Below are 22,414 nucleotides of genomic sequence, written 5' to 3'. Positions count from 1 at the left end.
TTACTCTACACATCGCCTGTATTTAGTGGCCCTGTCTTTTCCCAGCTCATGAAATCTCTCTATCAGACGGTTACATATTCAAGTTAAAGCTGTTTGTGGTACCTTACAAAGGAAACATATGTGGCCTATGGCTGCTGAAGCATAGGTGTGGAGCTAAGCCTGTGAACACCTAGGTATGTCCTGGTGCTATGCATGGTATGTGTAGTCCTGCCCTCACTGAATGCAATAGTTGAGTATTCAGTGGCTTCAGAAAGATTGCATTTATTGTCCTTAACATTTAGTTTTTATCAATGACATTGGGGCTTTCTTACAGAAAAAACCCCATTAAATCTTTACAGAAATGAGAGCTTTCAGATGTGACCTTTTGCTTTACAGCATTGTATGGCTGCTCCTTAAATATACATTTCACATGAGGTGCATACATTTTGCCTTGTAACCATAATTGCCATTTGATTTCCAAAACTGATTGGCAAAAAATACCCCTGTTACTGTTCCCTCACTAGTTCCAGTCCCTGGAACAGTAGACAGGTATGTGTACGTGTCTACTGAGGAGACTGGAAATAGCTGGACAGCATCAAGGCTGCGGAGCTGCTCTGGCCAGCTCCCAGTGAGCCACCGTGCCCCGCTGCGTACCCCTACTCCCCTGAGGGACCTTCATCACCTCACCCATGCCAGACTGCTGGTGTGGCCCTGATCCAACTGAAAGGGCAAAGCCCTGTGGTGAGGGCCAGGTGTAGATGGCCGGAGGAGAGATGAGAACACCTTCAAACTACCATGGAAGGAGAAAATGATGAATGCTTTCCCACGTGGCCATCAGCAAGCAGGTGACTGTTTCACGACTCTTGCCTGTATCAGACAAGCTGTCATTTTCAAAGGCAATTAAAAGGCATACTGCAAGTCTGCTTTGCTGAGCACAGGGAGAGGAGTGCAGGCTTTTTGATGAGTGTGGCCAGGAGCTGTCAGGAGGTGTTGGCATTAGGTCCCTAATGATGTCGACGCAGAGCTGCAGCAGAGATGCCTGGGGAGCATCAGGCTGCTTATCTCCACCGCAGCTCATCCTTGCTGGGATACTGGAAAGGTCACACTCGTGACTGCTGCACTAGGCTTCCTTCAGACCCTGCTCAGCAGCAGAGAATGAATATAGAAGAAAAAACCAGAAATAAAACCTGAAGCCAGTAATGAAAAGAAGGGGAATGCAGCCGTGATGTGTTGCTGTATTGAGAACATGTACATGTGCCAAATACATCCTTCTCCTTTTCCCCCAGCAGATAATCCACAGGGCAAACAAGCCTTTGCTGTTACTGTCAGCTGATGAGGTTATTCCTTTGGTTCTCACTGACACGTCTGAGGCTGGAGTTCCTGGAGTCCCTCCTTGCCTGTGTTCCCCTGACAGGGATGTTACAGTGGCCGCAAGCTTTCCTCATTCCTGCACTTTCCCTTAAAAATAGCAAGGCTGGTTGCAAGGAGACAAAAGAGAGAGGGGGAAAAATCACAGCTTTGTTGCTTTTTTTTCCTTGGTAATGATCTGTGAATTTTCTTGGAGGAAGTCAAGGAACTTGGGGATCTTGAGGGCAAAGTTTCACAAGGTCCTTCACACTGCTTGTGTGCTCTGCTGTCCTTTTGCAGGGCAAGGACACTCTGCTTTCATACTAACACAGCACTGTAATGCTTTATATTAGCTCACTCCATTGTTTAGTGTATTCAGAATATGCCTTTTCTAATAAATAGGAAAAAAGATCTCTATCTTCTTAGAATTTAGATACTTTCACCAATGACTCCTTCAACAAAGCTGTTCTTACATAGGAGAAAATACCAAGATTTTGTTTCTCTTTTATCTGATATAATACACTTGCACTTCATAATAACGTGGCACAGCAGCTGCATTTTCAATGCCAGTATACATGGTACCTGCATTATCTTACTAATGATCGTATCTCTGTAAAGCTCTACCTGCAATCTCAGGTATTTTCCTGCTCCCTCGTAAAGCCTGAGGAAGACCACAACCTAATGGAAATGCATTAGAGGGAAAAGTGTTTTGGACATCTGTTTGTTTCTTTGGACTGCATTAGAGTACAAACAGCAGAGTTAAGCTAGGAGCAGGGTAGAGCCTCCACATCCTCGAGTCGCTGAAATGCTTGCAACCAAATTGCAGTGCCGGTCTGCGTATTTTAACTGGGTCACTGAGTGAGAGCCATCTGAATGCTTCACGCTCTGCAACTTCCAAGTAATTGCTGTTTAAGAAGTCATTTTATTGTTAATTTTCCTACTTACATGTTTGAAGCTGAGCTTGGAGTTATGCAAAGAAGAGGCACAGCTCACTCTATTTTGGATCTGAAACCAAGTAAATGTCAATATAAAACCAACTTTATAACTACATTGTAACTTTACACATTAAAATTTTTCACATTATGCTTTTGTGGCAATGAAAGACGAAGAACTTTGCCTTTTAAAAATTACCCTGTTTAAAAACCAAAAAGTTGATAAGTTTTCTGAAGTGCAAAAGAAGATGCTGCTTCATGCATCCATGTCTTTGAAACACTGGTTGTTTCAAAGCAAGGAAAAGACTGGGTATTTACACTGCTTTATCTGACCCACATCCCATATAGCTTCTCAGTTCATTTATTTGTGTTTTGTAATTTTTTTTTTTCTGCTATTTTTCCCAAAACATGGCTCCTAAGATCAGTCCTATTAACTCTGGATGCTAGGATTGGCAGAACCTTTAGGAAAATGAAAACCGAGAGAAGTTTTGCGACAACTGAGATTTAAAGCTGGGGGTTGAGGCTCCTGGGTTCTTCTCCCGACTGCACCCACAGCCTTTGCCATGGCCAGTGGGCAAATTGCTTACAACATCTACGCTTCAATTTGCCCTGATGCCTCAAAATCTTTGCTGCTAGAACTGGCTAGGAAATATTTTTCTCTCCATGGGAAATTCTGACTTTGGTGGTTAAAAAACCAAAAGAAAATCAATTTCTGTCCAGTCCTTCAAATTTGTAGCTAAAAGCTGCAGCAGGCTGAGAGCTCTGGCTGGGGACCATCACTGTGATATCTCAGAGAGCTGTGACTTCAGTGCCTCGTGCCACAGTCTGGACCTGAACAAACCTCCCCTTGTTCACCGGTGTCCTGTCCCTTGCTTGGCTGCCATGGGGTGTAGCTAGTGTGGTGTGTCCTGGCAGGTATAATCCAGAAGGAAACCTTGGCCAGCTGAGGCTTCAAAACTGCAGCTCCTGTGAAGAAATTTGGAAGAATTTCCAAATGCATGGATTTTTTGCTTCTGACCAGATAAATTAGCAAAATGAATAATGAAAAATGTTGCTTCGTTAAAGCAGTGCCTATTCATCGTGACTGACATTACTGGCCCTATTGATATGGTTGCATTTGCTCTGAGATGGCTTTAGCCTGCAGCTGGCTAGCTGGTACTCCAGGTGCCAGTCTAGCTGGTAAGGTTCTTCCAAGCCTTGGCTCTTTCCAAAACACACAAGGAACATAAGCATCCATCTCAGGGCTTCTTCCCCATGTTCTGCCCGCGTAAAAAGGAAATTACAGCTGTGAGGAACTTTGGCAAACCTGACCTCTTGGCTTCTTCCTCACAGCAACCAGCCCAAGTCTTTCAGGAGCTCTGTCTTCCCTCACTACAAGACCTTGTGGCCTCCAGGTTCTGGCAGCCCTGAGGGCAATGCAGTTCCAGGTTGCACTTTCTTGTTAGAGTCTGGCAAAGCTCTGGGACATAAGAGCTTTCCCTTCTGCTTGGGAAGGGATGGTTGCTCTGCTTTGCAGTAACCCTTGTAGCGTGTTAAAACCTGTGAAAGTCCATAGAGGAGAACAGACACTTCCTCAGAAGAAGAGAAGAGGAACAAATTCAGTCGACAAAGGGGGTTTGTTATATAAATAAGTGCTTTTGCCAGCCTCAGACACACTTGCTGGCATGCTGGTGGAAATGGTTCTCGAGACAGTGGGACAGCCTTATTGAGCAGAACTATCACGAGTGAGTTGGTCGCTGTTGGCAGGGACAGTAGCTGGAGTCATAAGTAGGGCTATTGGAGTGGACAGAACGAGAGAAGGCTCTGAAGTAAAGGAAAAAGCAGCTGAATTAGGTTAGGGTTTCAAAGCAAATAGCATTCTTCAAATGACCAGGCAGGAAAGGCAGCTTCAGAAGCAAGACAAAATGATAGCTGGACAGTAAAGAAGGCCAATAAGTGAGTGACACAGATTTTATTGCAGAAATATGCAGCAAAAGAATTTAATTACAGTCATGATTTATTAAAATGAGCTGGGAATTGTCCCAGTTCAGAGAAGCTTTTTATAGAGGAGGCAGCCCACATATTGCCTATCCAATTAGCAAAAGAGATTTGTGGACATAGGATGTGGAAACTGGCAGCCACAGGGTGAGTGGAAGTGTGTCTGTAAATCACATTTTGACAAACGATGGAGAAGCCTGTCTTGGCTCATCACAACTATTCCCCTGTCTGTCTCTTTTTTTCCCAATTCAGAACTGAAGTGTTTGTCCCCTCAAACAGCTGTACTGCCTTTGCTTCTTTTGATGCTGTGAAGTTCATCAATATTCATTAGGACTGGAGAGAGAGAGACTAATTTTCAGCAACAGCAGCTGGGTGACTCCGTGTCAACACCAGCACCAAGGCTGGATCCTTTGCCTTTTGGCATCTCCCACCATCCTACAGTAGGAAATCTACCCTGCCACCGCAGTGCTGCTGGCTGGGGGAGATCAGCTGAGGACTGCAAGGGTTCAGATGGGATGCCCACACTAAGCCTAGCAAGTCCAAACAAGAGCACAGGAAAATCTAAGCAAGCTCGCAAGGTGATGGGAAGAAGCTTTAAAAAGGCTGTGCTGTTGTGTCTAGCTCATTCGCAAGGGAAACCCTCCACAACTCTTTTGAGAACTTTTCAGCCAGCTAGTTGGATTGTCTTTTATTATTGTTATTTAGTTTTTAACTAGAAATTACATTTTTCAACCAGTGTATTTATTTTCCAAAGTTCTGAGCAGACCAATTCACATTTTTCTTGCTCTGTGAAGTGGCTTCCTAGATAGTATAAATTATAAAGCATCTGCATTTGTTTTAGGATTTGCTAATGTTGTTTACATGTTATGTGTGTGTGTGTCAACATGCTTAGCATAACCCTGTATTGAGCTGAGAGTCTCAAAGGAGCTTAAAACCTGTTTCAAAGTATTGCTGTCGCTTAGGGCAAAGGCAGACATTACAGACCTGCAAATATCTGTCACCCTGGGAAGAGAAGCCACGGGAAGTGTTGGGCAGAGACACCTTGCAGGGCTCTGCAAGACAACTCTGCCTCAGCAGCAGGGCTGACAGCAGAGACCAAACCAGCTCTGAAGCTGGGGTTGCACCCACGCACTATGTGCCTCCACTGAGTAGCCCTGGTGAGATGGAATGGTGGGTTCAGGGCAGCGTGACTCCGCTGATTTTCTAGGGCAGATACCTGGGCTGTGCCAGCCTCCTTGGAGGTGATGTGCCATCTCTGTGCCTGTGACAGCACAGATGCACCCTGTATGACTTGTGCATTTCCAAAAAAAGATACTTGTGGTGTTGCATTTAGCAGCATCACCCCATGTCCACAAGTGTCTCGTTTCTTGTGATGGTGGTGCTGGCGGGCAGGAACAGCAGCAATGGCTGTTTCCTGCTGGCCCTTTGTTACGTGCCTTGGGCTGGTGCTGGCAGTGGTTCCCCTCAGACCTGAGGCCCGTGACCCTGCCTAGACTCTGGTCCTTACTGCATTGAAACCCCATTTCATCTAACGGAGGTTTCCATAATTCTGCATCCATAAATGCAGGGAAAGAAAAACAGAAATGAAACTCAAAAATGTTAGGTACATCCTTATTGCAACTGTTTGATATTTAGGAATCTTACGTTGTGAAGGACATGCAAAACTTCTGCTTTTTTGTTTTGTTGTTGGTGTTTTTGTCAGGCACATTTGCCACCAGTCCCGACTTGCTATCAGTTTTGCAGGTAAATGTCAAACTGACCCAGCATCACTGAGATTTGCCTGATTTCAAGTCTGACTTGGGCTTGCTTTTGGCAAATGGGCACTTGCAGCTGATCCAAATCCATTCAGGAGCTCAGTAGATGCTTCTTCTGAGCCTCTTCTATGTTTAAAAATGGAAATGAAACATAAACCCAGGTGCTTTCTGTGCTGTCCTGAGTTATGGATTTTATTCGTCTTGTTAAAACACTGCTTACACATCTTCTGGTTTATAATTTTCAAAGACGATACAGTGTAAAATACCAGGTTCTACGTGACAAATGGCAGTAGGACTCCAGGACCCTCTCTCTTCTCTAAAGCTCTGCTCCAGTTCACTTGAATTGAACAGCAAACCCCCTCAGCAGGGGGGAGCGGAGGCTCTGTGCATTGCAGAGACCCAACACTGCAAATAAAACTGAAATTAGTCATGGACTTTGCTGAAATTCTGCACCCTGCATTATGCAGGAGTTCAAACAAGAAGATCTTAACTGCCCCTTCTAACCTAAATCTCAATGAAAAAGGGATTCACATTTTTGAGATTAAGCATCAGAGGACTTTTTTTAGAAACAGTTTTCTGAGGAGACAAGAAACACTTTGCTTTAGTTTTCTGGTCTGAAAATATCAACAGTTTGTTTTAAGTTGAAACAAAGCCATGAATTAATGGTAAAGCCATTGCTAACCATGCCTACAGCTTTGCAAAAATAAAGGGAAAATGGACTGCTGGATCTTAGATATTCCATAGGGTGCTTAGACATGATAGTGTACTGATAGGTGTTGCATTTATCAAAACCCTTAATACTGAGCTGAAATACTAAATGGAAGAAAACTTATTATTGTCAAGACTGACCTGAATCTGGCAAGGATTCTTTGTTGTTTGTAGCTTATATTCTTGAAATTGTTTTTCAGCTACTTAAAACTATGGCTTCCCTGTAAACTGAGCTCAGAAAATGAGGGTCAATAACAGGAGAAGAAAAAACTGCTGCAAACTCATCTAAGGGCAAAAGATTTAAACCTCTGGCTGACAGTAACTTGCAGAAATTTCACCGTCATTTTGTTTGCAGTGATTAAAGGTGAGCAACTTATCCACATGTGATTTCTTGCCTTTGAAACACATTTAGTTAATTAGTACATCTTAGTTTATTTTCTACTGTAGAATAAGCCTCGCTGTGGGAAGCAGAGCATAGGAAACACAAGATGGTGCTTTTCAGTGGCAAAACTTCAATGATGGCATCGTTTTTCATACTTGCAATATTAAACCACAGTATCCACAAGGGAAGTACTATAATAGCAAAATGCTATTAAAAATGATGGTGTGTTTTATAAAAGCTTCCAGTGCCTCTCATAATATTTGCAGATAATCTCAGTCTGCAAATTTGTCAAGTCATTATTCTGCATCTGCGATATTCGGTGATAACCAAATAGATTTTTTAAATACATTTTAGTCAACATTAGGAAGCTCATCACTAACGTTGAAAAAACAAAATGCAAGCATTAAAAGCAGTCTAAAGACAATATATTGTTATTCTAGCATACACTCCAACCTGCATGATAACTGCCAATTAAAATGTTAAGGTCTTCACTCTAGAAAGACAGAGGGGCTATCTGGCTTCGTATGCTATTATCCACACATCTTTTTGTGATTTGCTTCCTAGGATTAGTGACCACGGGCTTGTTTTGCCTGGCACAAGACAATTCTATTTAATCAGGTGCATGCACTAGAAGTCAACAGCTGCAATTAGGCATTCACTTGTACTAAATATACTATCTCAAAGCCGTATGTGCACATGACCTTAGATCCCCAAATGGCAGGTGATGTGCTGTCTCTGGAGAGGGGCACAGTAAAATTTTTTCATGGCCTGGATGCTGGCAGACATGCACACACATCTTTGCCCCACAGACGAGGCAGGAGCCACTTCATCAGTGCGGCAGAAGTTCTTTAAGAAACAGATGGGGAAAGGTAGGTGGGAATGAATGGGACCTCTTTAAACTTTGGGTACAGTATAATACTCAAATACAGTGATATTTAAGTAGTACTTTGCATGTCACGCATTAGCACTGAGTAACTAAAAGAAGAGACCTCGGCTTTTCATTTGCATATCAATTTGATTAGGTTGTGTGCTCGTAGCATCTTCCTGAACTGCAGTATTACAACTGGGCACTAGAGAGCTCCTTTTACCAAAGACAGCTCAGCAATGCCAGGGAGGCTCCCTGAGAGGCGCCTTCCAAGCATTCCTCCCTTTTTAGGGGAGTTTTACGCGGTTTTAAATTTTATGTTGAAAATTAATATTGCCAAGGGAAAGCTGTCTTTGCCAGAGTGATGGCTGCAGCTGTAACTCCAAATGTGCTACCCCCAACAAGGCAGAGACTTCACAGGAGTTGTAACTTGGGAACTAATTATACAATTTCAGAGATAGCAAAAAGTAAATCAAATGCTGCCAGCTTGGAATTTATAATTAAGTTTTCCTCGGAATAACAAACATACTCAGTATGTGATTTATTATGACTCTTACTGTATTAGTAATAGTCTGTGCCATGCACCTATGCAGAGTACATGTTTTCGTCTAAATTGCTGGATTACAGTCACAGATGCAGGCTGAATTCTAACTAGCTCTCTGCAGTCACTCTGCTGATAACCTTAAGCCTTACAACACACAAGCTATTGCTAAACACTACTCTATTAGCAAGTGATGGAACAGGATGGCGATTGGGTCTTTTTTCATTAGTTGTGTTTGACCTGCTTCCCCCCAGTTGCCTTTACTCTATCAATCATTTATTCAAAACCAAAACAAAATCTCCTATGCTGTCACTATAAGGGCATACGCATTCCTGCTTCTCAGGCTCTGACACAAGCATAGGCTGCTGCAAGGTGCGGTAGCGATGTGACATCCTATCATATTCCCCATCAGGGATTTTGCTCTAGGGTTGATTTACCGACACTCGTGTCCCGAGGTCAGCAGTGGGAGAGCATGGGATTTTGCCTCCCAAGCAAGTCCTGTCTCACTCCTGTCTCAAAACCCTGGAGTGCAAAGACTGAAAAAGTCTGCATGAAAACTTCAGAAAGGTTAGGGGAGCCTCGTTCCAATCTCTCCTGTGCATGGTAGTGGTGCTTGGCCAGAGCAGAGCAATCGCTGGCTCTATTGAGACCTGTAACCACTGCTACTGCTGATCGTCCCAGAAGCACTGGCACACGGATGCCCACTCTCCTCGCTCCTGTTGCCTCCTCCCAGTTCGAACCAGAACACAAGAGCCAGCAAAATCTGGAGTGGAGAGCCTTTGTGCTACATGCAGATCTTTCTCTTCCCAGTCCTCACGTGCCCTGAGGGGCAGGACATGGCTTTGCAATCAGGAGATGGGTTTTCACCTCCTGCCTGGACTTTCTGCCCGAGTTCCTTTCTAGCTTTGGGCTTCCTATACCTCTGTTGCTTCACCCTGTTGCCAAGGCTTGCTTTCTTCCACCATTCCTCTGCCTTGCTCCCCTGCCTGGATTGGGACCAGGAGGCTTTCACTGGGCAGGTGTGAGGGACTGCAGCTCTGTGGGTGGTTTTAGTAAGGGCTAGGCCTGGGTGTAGGTGTCCCAGTGGGAGGTCAGGGTCCGTGCAGCTGATGGCACAGCTGGCAGGGTGGCCCACAATGTTGGAGGCTCACTATTGTGGTTGCTTAGTGACACTTTTAGCCAGATGGACCAATTCATTGCAAATTAAAATGTTCCAGCTCTGATTAGACTACTTGCAGGCAGCCTGAGAAGGCAAAAATTTTTATTGTTGTCCTTACCTGGATGCTGACGAGGATATTCTGCAGCAGGGAGTCAGATCTGATCAGGGTTACCTGGAATGCCAAGGAAGCGGTGCTGGGTTTTGAGGAAGCTTCTCTTCCAGGACAGCCTGTGTTAACGACAGCGAGCTGAAATGTGGCATGAAGATCTATCTCGTCACTTAGTTTCCAAAGCCAGTTCCAAAGCCAGCATGTGACAATGATAGCTGAAAGACGAACTCTAGTGTTCCTGTCTTTGTTCTTTTCAACCCACAGTCCTCTGGAAATTTATAGATAGGTGGAAAGAGGATTTTCAGCATAGGGCAGCTCCAAAGATAGGTCAGTATGGGAGGGGAGAGGCTGCCGTTTGATTCATCTGAAACTCTTCTCTCTTCCAAACTGTTCTCTATGAGCCTTGGCCGTGCCATTATTCAACCCATACACCGGCTCCCATACACACAGGGCAAGTCCCCAGCATGGCACTCATCAAGGCTCTTCCTAAGTGACCTTGCGCTACTGGCATGGTCCTTTCCTACCTTTGTGAACAGAGGGCTCAAAATGACAGGCAATGTAACAAAATCCAACTGTAAGTTGCCTAACTGGAGCTAACAAATGAAAGGGTGTGGTGAAATCAGGGCTAGCATGTCCCTTACAAAACCCCACTTCTTAGAAAATTGTGTTTTATTGTTTCCATCCCTGGGAGCTCACATTACACCCCAGTCAAACCTAGCAGGGCCCTGTCATTCATCAGTCAATTTTATGGCATGACAGGAGCCTGCAAAGTTAGAAGCCAGTTAAACAAATTAAAAAATTGAATGGGAATCCTCTGACTGCATCTTGCAAAATTAAAAAGGAAATGCCTTGGGGTATCTTTTCCTCGTAGGGAGGATCATATGGGTGCCCAAAAGGCAACAACAGCAAGGTGGCCACTGGAGAGAAAATGTTATGATGGAAATTAAAATGTGATTCCTGTCAAGTCACCCCTCATGAGCCTGTCTTTTCTCATCAGCATTTTGAACCATGTGATATTCAGAAAAAATGAAAATGCTAGCTGTGCCTGTGAACTACTTTCCCCCCCTAACTTTATTTCACTTCAGCGGTCCAGAGAGCAAATCTTTCGGGAGGTACCCAAGATCTCAGTATCTGAGGAACTCTTTCTAGAAACTAAATATAATAGCTCTGCCAATTTAGCTGACAGATGTGGTTATTTCAGTGACAAAGCACCTTGGGACCTTCTAATCCCCCTCTAAAAAAAAAACCCACCACAAAAAAAATCCCCCAGTATCACTTTATTCATCTCCCCAAAATATTTTGGTATGTGGTCTTAGGAAAAATGGTGCATTTAACATCGTTTTTATAACCCCTTATTGAATGGATGGTGATCTATAGGCTATTCTTTTCATCAAGATGTCACCCACTGTCAGGTCTGACTAATAAGAGTTTATAGACCAGCGGTGAGTATAAGCGGTCTCAGTGACACGAATACAAACTCAGCAGCTCAGCTTACTGCAGCTTAGCACGGATTAATTTCCCATGGCAGATGCCAGCCTCATACCAAAAAAGACTAACCCCATCTTTATGATTCTTCTCTTCCTCACAATTGTCAATCTATTTAAATACAGAGATAAGTGGAAATAGGCCCAAATTACAAAGGGTGGATCTCTGCAGCACTTTGAGGTTGGGCTGTGCTTGAGCTTTCCTACAGGCTCCTCTCCAGTCCTTTCCCTTATAAAACTATTCAGAGCAAGCTTGGTATGTTTTTACCCTTTTTATCAACAAGTGTGTTTGAGCAGAAGTGTATAAATGATGTTGTCTCTCAGGTAATTAGTATTTTTCTCTCCATCTTTTCCCAAGGGAGGATTAAGAGTACAGAGGTGTATCATGGTTTGATAGAGTAGTTTGTTTGCTATTATTATCCTTTTTGTTTACACTGGAGAGCATTGACCTTTTTGCACTGAGAAGATGATGATAAGCGTCACAAAAATCCTTGGGTGTCCCAGAGAATTGCTCATTATTCTTGAAGCAGCTTCCAGGGAAGCTCTGTCTCAGCGTACATGACCTCCAACCTACAGAAGAAAAGGTTGCCTTGTGCCTGAGGAACAGAGCTGTGGCGTGAACTTGGTAATGGTTAAGATATGCTGGGCCACGGACCACCTCTAAAAGCCTCTTGACAGTCCTCAGGAAAAACTAAGAAGGATCTAGGACATGGCAGTGAGGCCCGATGAACCTCAAGCCAGCCCTGAATTGGATGTGATGTCCCCAGGGTGGAACAAAAGGGCAGGTGTAATGCTGGGACTGGTCTAGGGGTGACAGAAAACCCTGCAGGGAGGTGTTGCTGAGCAGGTTTGGTAACAGTGAGCACACTAGATTTGCTCTGACACTGTGGCTTATTTTGGTTTCTATACCTTCCAGGCTCCAAATGCTATCCAGAAAGCTTCCAGGCTCCTGCTGCAGGGATCCTAGGAGTGCTTCAGCTAAACTGCAGATGACTTTTGGCTTTGTGCTGAAGCCATGGGAAACTTGATAAGCTCCAAACTAGGCAAAGCTCAGTAACTCATTTTTTAAATTGTTTAACATAGAAACTCAAAGGTTACAAGTTCCTACCAACTGAGAAGAAAGCTGGAGTGGAACCAGGCAGGAGGAATCAGCTGAAACACATGAAGGCAGTGTGACGGGTATAAGAAAGCAAGAGAGACTCATCTCATTGGAGAAAGAATGAGAGGAGGGAGTCCTGTGGTCCCTGTTAGCAGGAGGAGCAGAATCTACGTAAGACCATACATGAACTCACATGTGTGCACTTGGCTTGCGGAACAGTGAGAAATAATGGTGCTTATGTCTCCCCGGAGCATTTCAGGCAAGCCAGAAGTTTGTATTTGCATGGATAAAAGGTGAGTACTGTTAGCAGGTAGGGCTCATAACTTGTAACCTTGCCAGGTTTGTAGCCCCAAAACTAATTTTGCAGCACTGCAGCAACAATGTAACAAAGCTCAAAGTGAGCTAATGTGGGAGGGAAAGGTGACTGCACCCAAAACAGACCAGGTTTTGCACCCGCTCTCACACCCTCATGTGTTCTGCATACTGCTCCATCCCTGTATCAGGATTTCTCTCCTTATCTAGGTGTTTGATGGCTCCTAGCCTGTTCTTTTCTTCCTTGCATCACCTCTTTAGGGCTTTGGTTTATGGTCTGTCTTCTGTTCTACTCTGTGTGTAGTCTGTCTGGAGTTTAGGGAGGGTCTGGTAAGCTGCACCTAGGTGAGCTGGCATCTTGGTGACCTATGTGCCATCTGTGCCTTCCAGTCTCACACACTGGCCCTTCTGGTGCGTCCACACCTAGATAATCACCTTCATTCAGAACAGGCTTAATATTTATATTTAAAATTCCTCAGGTATTGCAACATATTTTAACCTGTGCACAACAGGCTCACAGGAGTGCAGATGAGTGAGTGCTGAAGAGCAAGGATCGCTGTGGAGGGTCCAATTTATCCTACCAGCAGTCTTAGGGTCACTTAGATGCATGGTCAACAGAAGAGATGGAGAGGGAAAAGGAAGCACTGAAAAGCTACTCCAGTAATTCCCAGCTGCCTCCTCCTCCATCCTGCTTCCCCCTGACCCTGCCCTTCTCAACTGGGTTTTCAAACTGCTTCCTTCAAGAAGCTGTATAGAGTTTTATTGCTTTGATTTCCAAGTGATCTGTTAGCTGACTCTGAACTTCTCAAACCCTTTGGGGAAACAACAGCTGGCACATGGAGGTGTTTGCAGGTGAAAAGCAGACCTGTGTGATAGCTTTCCAGCTAGCGTAACACCGGTGTTGGCTTAGGTTGCTGTAATCATGCTTGAGAATTTATCTTTGCTTTAACACAGCCAGAGCTCCTCAGTACACCTTGGTGTAAGAGGACTAGTGAGAAGAAGCCATGCCCGGAGTGGCTGATTGATACCTTGTTTTATCTGGAGTGTTTGTTCAACTTAAACACTAGGAAGTAAAGCACTATAAAATAAAACCGTAGCTGCTTGCAAAAATAAAATCCAAAGAAGTCACCTGAAAAAAAAGTATGTCGGATTCCTTTCCCAGCAGCTTTTATGGAAACTTTCACCCTCTTCAAATTACAGTGACTCCATGTGGTTTATTCTACATAGATTTTAATACTTTTGCTAAAATTTATTCCAGCTGTTGCTAATCATAGAGGTATGAATAATATTATTATACAGAGTCTTGACTTGACTTGGTGCAGATTTATTCATTTGTAATTTTTCCATTTAAACCCAAATACTAAAAAATAGATGAAAGGAAAGAAAGGTGATTGTAACCACTGGATTCTACTTCACCATGATGAAATTGAGCTTGCTTAGTTATCAGAGAATAAATGTAGAGATTTCCTGATTTTATCTCACTGCCTGATTGTATCAGACCATTTGCAGTGACTGCAATTCAAGTGCAACTAGGATTGCCAGAAGATCTTACATACAAATCAGTTACATTTAGGAGAGAAGTGCTACTGAATTCCAGCTCAGAGAAGCCCAGAAAATAAAACCAACTGAATCTGAATAGGGAAGAGACTTGGGGTCTTTAATCTATGTTCTCATTTTGACATAAAAACTTCCAAGAGACAATTACATTGAGCAATGTACAGCCAAATCTAAAGGCTGAGTATAGGGTCAAATTAAACTGTTCAGATCAGTCCAAGCTGAGAATGCCTCCTTTGTCTTGCCAGACTCAGATTCTTCTTCCGAATTCAGTGCCTCACTGCAGGAGCAATATGAATCCCAACCACTAAATATTGATCAGTGCTGAGCCCCAATCTGGTCCTTATGCTGCACTTGACTCCAGTGCTCCCAGCAGCTCAGCATCCAGCTTTACAGCCATGTGACAATTCACATGTGCCCTTGCCTCATAGGAAGCATATGGTGTCTTGAGTTACTAATGTCCATTTCTCAGGAAAGCTTCTTAAAACAACTTCTCTCTAGCAAGATCCCTGCTTTAAACAGCGTCACACCCATTCTGACCCGCTTGTGCTCAGAAACAATGTTCCAGGTGGAGAAAAATGTAGTCAGGGCTATGCACTGTAAGTGAAAATAAAACGTTGGGTCGTCCGAGTCCCTCGTTCGCTCACCCAGAAATGGGCCTATCTTGAGCTGAGTTTTCCCTTTTTAATTTTTGTGATTGTGAGCCATTAGCTGATTTTCGTGAAGTACATAAAAAATCAACTTAAACTGCCTTGTACTTAATCAGCATTAAATAGATGAATGTTACAAGTGATAACTCTACGACTCAAGCCCTATAGACTGCACTTTTCCCTTGCTGTGATGCAATAAAAAAGATCTTTATGGCAAGGGCAAGACTGAGAACTCTTTTTGGCTTTGCGAAATTTCTGCAGTGCTTCTTGAGGAGGAAGAGTGCAGATTCATGGTCTATAAGGAAAGAAAAACGCTTTCTCTCCTTCACTCCCCATTCCATCATGGGGTTCTGTACACCCAAACCACGCACAAAAAAATGGAAAGTACTAATCTCCTCGGCCAGTGAGTGAGTCCGCTGGAGTGGGCAACTTCAGCAGCCTATGCTACGGTCTGCTTCTGCTCTGTAAGTGAAGAATCCTGTTATTCTCATTGTTGGGACTGGTCCCACCTTTGTATTGTCCCTGACCTTTAAACTGCAACTATGAAACCCAAGTCACCCTGTACCATTTGCTGGACGCCTCTCCCCTGTCAAATCGTGGATGTTCCATCCACTGCGGAGGTTCAAAGACTCCGTACAATCCTGGCCGTAGACTAAGGCTTAACCTGGGTCTTCAAAGGCAGAAAATGTATTTGTTGTATGAGCTGAAAAGGAGATTCCCTCTAATCCAGTAACAACTATGGCAAGCTTTTTCTCAGCTTGAAATCTCTCATTTTACACAAGCATATGAAACAGGTGACAAATGGATCTGAAAATGGGTCATGGAGGATTCTGTGTTACTTGCCGTCTGTGTCAGGGATGGGAAATGTGCATCCACGGGGATCCACCAAACAGTGCTTACCATGTAACAACATCTTCTTGCTGATATTTGTAAAAACTGAGGGGCTTGAATTTTCAGAGCTAATAGTTAGCACACTCCCTGACTGCCACAGGATGAAGGCTTATTGGGGGGGTTGGTTGTGGGCTGAACTTAAAATACTACATCCCTATTCAAAAGAAGAGTTCATCCTGAGAATACTGGATTTCTTTGTCTCCTAAGGATCACAGGACCAGGGTACTAAGGGCAAGAAGTTTTCCTCTCCTGCTTGTACTGCTTCTGGCTCTTGGCCACAGTTGAAAGTGAAAGTGAAAACACAGGAACTTTCACTGTGCTTTAGGAAGAATTCAACAAAGAGAAACTTTCCATAGCCTGCATAGACCTAGAAGCAATTTGGTAACAAGCAAAAAGAATCATAATTGGGATTTTTCCAGCCCAGTCCAGCCTTTCACTGCACTGTTTCATTGCTCTTCGTAACTCCAAAGTTCAAATCCTACTTGACTAAAAAGAATGTACTGAACAGCACTGAGCTCCTTGGAGGGCCTCTGGACCACGTGGATTGCTCTCTGTCTCTCCGAAGCTCTTCCAGCACAGATGGCACGCTGGATTAAAGATGCCAAACTTGGTTCCAGGTTTTGCAACACTCCTTCATTTAAGATGGCAATTTCCTTTAATAGCTAGCAGAACCTGGTGCCTGGCGCATTCTTTCTTTCTTTCTTTTTTTTTTTTTTTTTGCTTTTAACTGTATGAACATAATCTGTATCAACCGAAGATTATATGCGTGGCAGATACAGAGTTTCATCCTGGGGCTACTGAAATGAATTGCAGAACCATTCAGTAACTGACTACAAGCAGAAATCAATTGCACCAGTTACCAAATGACTTAGTTTAAATGTAAAATTATTTGTTCAGACAGCAAGAAACTATTTACATATGCTACTTTTGAAATCTACCTCTAGCTATGACCATATGGCAATTTAACTTTTAAATTGTATTTACTGCATTCTTATACTTTAATCAGTCAATGCAAAGCTACACCCTTCAGAACTCCACGTTTAAGCTTGAAACTCAAAACTTTTGCAGTTTCTCTCTGCCTTTGAGCAGTTGCCATCTTCAGATAATAACAGATCAATCAGTGCTCAACCCTTTGAAGTGTAACAGTTCAAATGTGCCTAATGCCTTGTATACCCTGCCATATGTTTTACTCAAAGTGGAGGCTAAACTTTCCTACTTCAGAAGTAATGAGCTCTGCTCAATTAGCAGAGCAAGGTTTTTTTGAGCATCGCACATAATTAGTTTCAAGGCCTCTGGTTTTAACAGCCATTTGTTATTCTTTTTATATAGCTGGCATGAAACTTGTGATTCAAATACAAGTAGGCAGTCAAATAGCTGGAGTGCTTCAGCTACACGCATGATTCCAGAACTCAGCTAGGCTTTTCTGAGAAGCAATTTGCCTTTACATTTCAGAAATGATGACATGGCTACTTTAGGTAGAGAAAGAATCAAGGCTTGCAGTAGGAGGAAATACTTCTTATTAGACCAGATATTTTTGGAAGTGGCAAAGCAGCTTTGGAGCTGCTGGATTCTCTTCTTTCTCTCTCTCTTTCCTCTCCCTTTGTGTATATGCCTGCATATATATGCATATGTATGTAGAGACTTAAGATCCAGTATACAGCAGCATTCAACATTCTCCTGCTCTCTGAATTCTGACTTCTTGCTGTTAGTTTCTTTATGGGTGGTCAGGACTTCTAGAAAACTTCTTGAATTCAGTCTGTGACAGCGACTGCTGCACGATGAAGTAATGTTTGCCTTTGTGGATCGAAAGGAGAAGACTATGTGCTTGTATTTCAGCAGGTCTTGTGAAGAACAGCGGTTCTTCCTCCTCGGCTGACTGGAACATTGCTTTGTCTCTTTTAGATGTCTGCTTGAGGGAAGAAAGGAAAGATCTGGTTTGTCTTGGAGAAGTGAGAATAGATTTTCTTCCCATAAAAGAAACTTGACAACTTAGTGTTAACTACACTTTGCATGCAACATTTCAATAAGGGCATAAGAAAACAGATGAAAAAATAAATAGGGTTTTTCTCTCTTGCATACTTTAGGTTTCCATGCCAGTTGAAAGCCAATGGCCAGTGTTGGTGGCCAGCTAAGGAGACTGAGGGCAGAAGGAGTCCTGAATGGGCCAGCACTGCCATCTCTTTCCATGCTTTTTGGTGTTATCAAGCATGGTGCGTTATGCAAGTGAGTGGAAAGTTGCAGATCTGTACAGGAAGCAATCTTACTTATTTTGTGGAGTGCGTCGGTTGTACTGTGCGATGTTGCATGGCTGTGTATGTTACTGTCATAAGATATCGACAGGAAATCCCTTGATGAGAAAATGTTTTTCATCACCTCTTCATAATTTACCCTTTTAGAACTCTGCATTTTTTGTGAGTTTTATGTGGTGAACTAGTTAATCTCAAAGGGCGGACGGTGGGACTTGTAACGCAACAGGGACATGTACCACAGTCCTGGCCAGTGGACGGTGAGACCTGTGCCCTGCCCCAACATCAGGTTGCCTGACGGCAGCCCTGGGCCCTGTTTTGTGGCAGGAGGGGGCTATTGGCGGGCTGCCCCCAACCTGGGATGAAGGAGGACAGAAGGCTGAAAGACATCAGTGAGAAAGGCTGTGCAGACCCTGGTCCACAGTGGGTGGACCAGAGACATGGGAGTCTTGTTGGGAGGTGCAGCCTGGCAAGGCACAGCTGGGCTGCTGGGTGCACTGGGTTTGCTGGGCTCAGCAGCAGTGCTGCTGGCCCTGCTTTAGGCTGCCTCGCTCACCCACGTGCAGTACATCTGCACCGGAGAACAATGAGACCCTCGGCTGCCTGTTTCAGACCTATAGGGGGTTGCAGATTTTGTTTGGTGGAGTAATTCAGGATTTCAAGTATTATCTGGAGTCTACTGTAAGGCAATTTCAACCTTTAATTCTTACACATGTTGTTTTTGCTTCCATCAACATTACAGTCCATCCTTCCCCTCACCCCCCCCCCCCCAGTAACTGTCATCATTTTAATTCAACAAAAAGTCCCGATTCCACCTTTTAGGCATTTCTGCGATAGTGACTTTGTTTCCAGAGCTGCTGGGCACTCGTGGGCTTCAGTACTTCGATGCCTCTGGATACCAGGCTGTTTCTCTTTCCGTGCCCATGCACAGATGTTGGAGTCTATCTTTACATGTGAAGCTTTGAAACTCTGGTGAAAATGGATACCAACACACCACTGTGAATGGTCTCTGACGCTGGGAAAAGCTCCGGGTAGCTGACTGCTAAAATGTCATCAGCTACATTAGGGAAAGTTTGAGTTGATGGCCCTGCTTCTGGTGGAATTTCTTTCTGTCCTGGATATAAACATGCCATCCTAGCTGGACTTAACTTATTTTTAGCTGTGACAAAAGTGCATCTGAAAAACCTGTTCTGTTGCACTTGGAAAATACCAGATCGGTCAAAGTGCCAAATATGCCGGGGGGAAAAGCATTCCTGGAGAGGGCTTGCCCAGGACAGTCTGGATGAACTCTTCACAGCTTCCGCTCCCCTCGTTTTCCCACAGGCAGGAGGCACGCTCACAGGCACGCTCTCGGAGCAGCTCGGAACTGCACGGGCTGGTGGCAAACCACGCTCAGTGTATCTTTTCTCAAGAACAAATTCAAAGTACGTCCAGTATGTTCATTCACCTCATTGAATCTAATCTTCTTTGCCAAGTAGTGTTCTTTCTTTGGTTATAAGCAGGAGGTTTTAAAATGAGAAAAAACATTAACAGAGTCCTTGGGTTTTTATTTTCTGGAAGAGCCATGGCCACATACCTTTTATAGGTGCCTGGAAAAATGATCTGAACACAGCCTTCCTGAAGGAAAAGTTACTGGGGGTTGTCATCACTACAAGAAAGGTCCTGGAAGGGGACAGACACACTGCAGTCACCAGAATAATGCTTTGGAGAAGGCAGCGCTCAGGTGATTTTGGAGGAGGGACAGGCGATGGACCAGAGCAGAGAACAAAAGTTCCACAGCACCGAAATGCCTCCCGCGCTAGGACGCAGCGGGGGGCTGTTTGGCACGGGCGATGCTGCAGGCTGGGTGGTGTGGAGCAGCGTGGATGCTGTGGAGCAGCGTGGATGCTGTGGATCGGCACGCACGCTGCGGATGCCACGGAGACGGCTGGGACGTCCCCGCTTCCCGGGTGAGCATGGCCCGCAGGGACGCTGCTCCCGGCGCGGCTGGCCGTGCAGGGGATGCCGGCGGGGGCCGAGGGGTCCTGGCAGCAGGCGGCGGAGCAGCCCTGCCGCCCGCCTCCCCGCGAGTGGCGGGGGCGACCCACGGCTCCGGGGCTCCGCTCCCGGCCCCGCTCCCGGCCCCGCCGCGGGCAGCGCAGCCTCCCGCCGCCGGCGTGCGGGGGCCACCCCGGGCAGAGCCCACCCCGCCGACGGGCTGAGGTGGCGGCGGGGTGACAGCGCGGCAAGGAGCATGCGTGCGGGGGGAGGGGGGAGGAGGAGGAGGAAGAGGAGGAGGAGGAGGGATGGCGCGGGGAGGCGGCCGCTGTTTATTTGTAGCCGGGCCCGCTGCGCCTCGGCAGAGCGCGCGCGGCCGGCGGCGGTCCCGCTGCCCGCCCCGCTGCCCGCCCCGCACCGGCCCCGCTGCCCGCCCCGCACCATGCGGGCGCCGCTGCCTCCCCGCGCCGCGGCGGCGGCGGAGCCGGGGCAGCCAGCGCGGCGCCCCCCGCCCGCACCTGCGCCATGGTGACGGGCTCGGCGCTGGGCTCCCGCAGCCGGGACCGAGCCGCGCCGCCCCGCTGCCCGTCCCCGTCGGCGGCGGGCGGGCGGCGCGGCGGGGTGGCGGCGGCGGCGGTGCTGGCGGGGCTGTGCGCCCTCTGCTACGGCAACTCCCTGCGGGGCGAGTTCGTGCACGACGACGTCTGGGCCATCGTGAACAACCCCGACGTGCGGGCGGCCGCCCCCGTGGCCGCCGCCTTCGCCAACGACTTCTGGGGCAAGCGGATGGCCGAGAACACCAGCCACAAGTCCTACCGGCCCCTCTGCGTCCTCACCTTCAAGTAAGTGCCCGGCGCCGCAGCGCGGCTCCCCCTCCGCCGCCCGGCGCCTCGCCCGGACCCGTCGCCCGGGCGGAGGGAGGCGGCCGGCCCCGGGTGGGGGCCCAGGGGGAGCTCCCCGGCACCGTCGCCTCCGGTCCCGCGTTCTCGGCTTCGTGATTCAGCATTTCTGCCCGGAGCGGGACGGGACGGGACGGGGCGGCCGCGGAGGGGCTGCAGCCGCCGGGGCGGCCCCGCGGCCCGGCCCGCTGGAAGTTGGCTGGGGAAGCGGCGCGGCGCCCCGGGAGCCCGCTGCCGCCCCGGGAGCCCGCTGCCGCCCCGGCGGGTCCCCGCTTCCCTGGCGGCGTGGGAACAGGTGGCGCCTGGTCCCCAGGTGGCCGGGGGATGAAAGGGAAACCCGAGCGTTTCCGTAGGCTCCGGTGACTGAGGAGGGTGTTCGAGTCGCATTCCCCGTCAGTGCCTCCGCTTCATCGCCGGTACTTTTCTCTGCCGCTGCACGTTCGTGCCAGGAACTCACCCGGTGCGGTTCTGAAGCGGACCCGTCCCCATCCCTGCCTCTTCTTTCAGCGCTAAGCACAGGGGTCTGGCGCCGGGGGAACGCGCCGTTTGTCGCGGCTGCGAGCCTCTCATGTCACTCGCGGAGTTCCTCGCCAGCCTCGGCTGCTTCAGATGTTCCCTGTGCGCCGGCAGAGTTGGTGAGGAGGAGTTTTCGCTTTTACAGGAATAAAGAGAACTTGAGTAGTGGCAAAGCAGCTGACAGTTACCGCTGCTAATCCTGGAAGGAAAACAGACGCCTCTCTCTCTCTCCCCGAGGAGAGTAGTTTGTAGCAGATCAGTTTAGGTACAGTTCATACGGTTTGTCATACTTTCTGTTAGCTTGTTCTCGTTTTAATTTATTCTAATGAAACGTTAATGATGGTGAATGTTTACCACGGTTTAGTAACTAATAATGAGATGGGTGTTTGCAGGGAACTGTACTGAAGAACTAGGGTCGCTGGGTGATGTTTAGCACTAGGGCCCTGTCCGTAGGTGCTCGGTAGGTGCTTGTTACAAACCTATGGCTGGCATAAGGAACAAACTATGTACAGTGGTAAGCGTGCTGGGAGGAGGTGTTACTGCAATCTGGTTGACCCTGCTAATTGAGTAATTATTCTATTATTCGTTAAAATACCTGACATTAACATTTCATGAACTGCGTGGAAATCGTGTGTTTCTGTGAAGCAAGGGCAGTTTTGGGGAATGCAGCATCCCTTTGGCACTCCCACGGAGCACTTGCTGCCCTTCAGTTGTAAGGGCGGGCTTGGAGCTGAGAGCCATCGGCATTGGCGCGCTGGCGAAGCAGGGCTGGATGCGCATGGGTGGCATAGCCCTGACAGAGCAAAACTGAACAGCACAGACCCTTGTATACCAGATCGTTAAGGACACATTTTGTACCTGCTCCGCGAAGGGGCACTCAGCAGATTTCTGTAGAGAGCGGAGGGGGTGTCGGCAGCCACAGGCAGAGCCGGCTTTGTGCACGCGGAGTGCCTTCTCCATCAGGTGCCAGCCAAACTGTTGCCGTTTGGGGAGCTGTCTGATTCATTCATTACTCTGGTGATACATGTGGGGG

The 22,414-nt window shown here is 46.6% G+C and overlaps 1 protein-coding gene across 2 annotated transcripts in view; it reads left to right on the top strand.

The window, feature by feature from the left end:
- The first annotated feature begins 519 nt into the window (after positions 1–519).
- TMTC1 (transmembrane O-mannosyltransferase targeting cadherins 1) overlaps positions 520–22,414 on the top strand; it is a 167,461-nt gene continuing 145,566 nt past the window's right edge. Inside the window, exon 1 of one of the 2 annotated variants that reach the window (XM_080393553.1) lies at positions 520–20,808. In XM_080393553.1, coding sequence (XP_080249679.1) covers positions 20,492–20,808 — 317 coding nt within the window. In that variant the 5' untranslated portion in view covers positions 520–20,491. The remainder of the gene's footprint in view (positions 20,809–22,414) is intronic. The other variant, XM_080393552.1, reaches the window with a different exon arrangement.

This window comes from Falco punctatus, assembly GCF_963210335.1.
Source record: "Falco punctatus genome assembly, chromosome: 6".
NCBI classification, from domain to species: domain Eukaryota; kingdom Metazoa; phylum Chordata; class Aves; order Falconiformes; family Falconidae; genus Falco; species Falco punctatus.
This window is presented reverse-complemented; position numbering and strand designations above follow the sequence as displayed.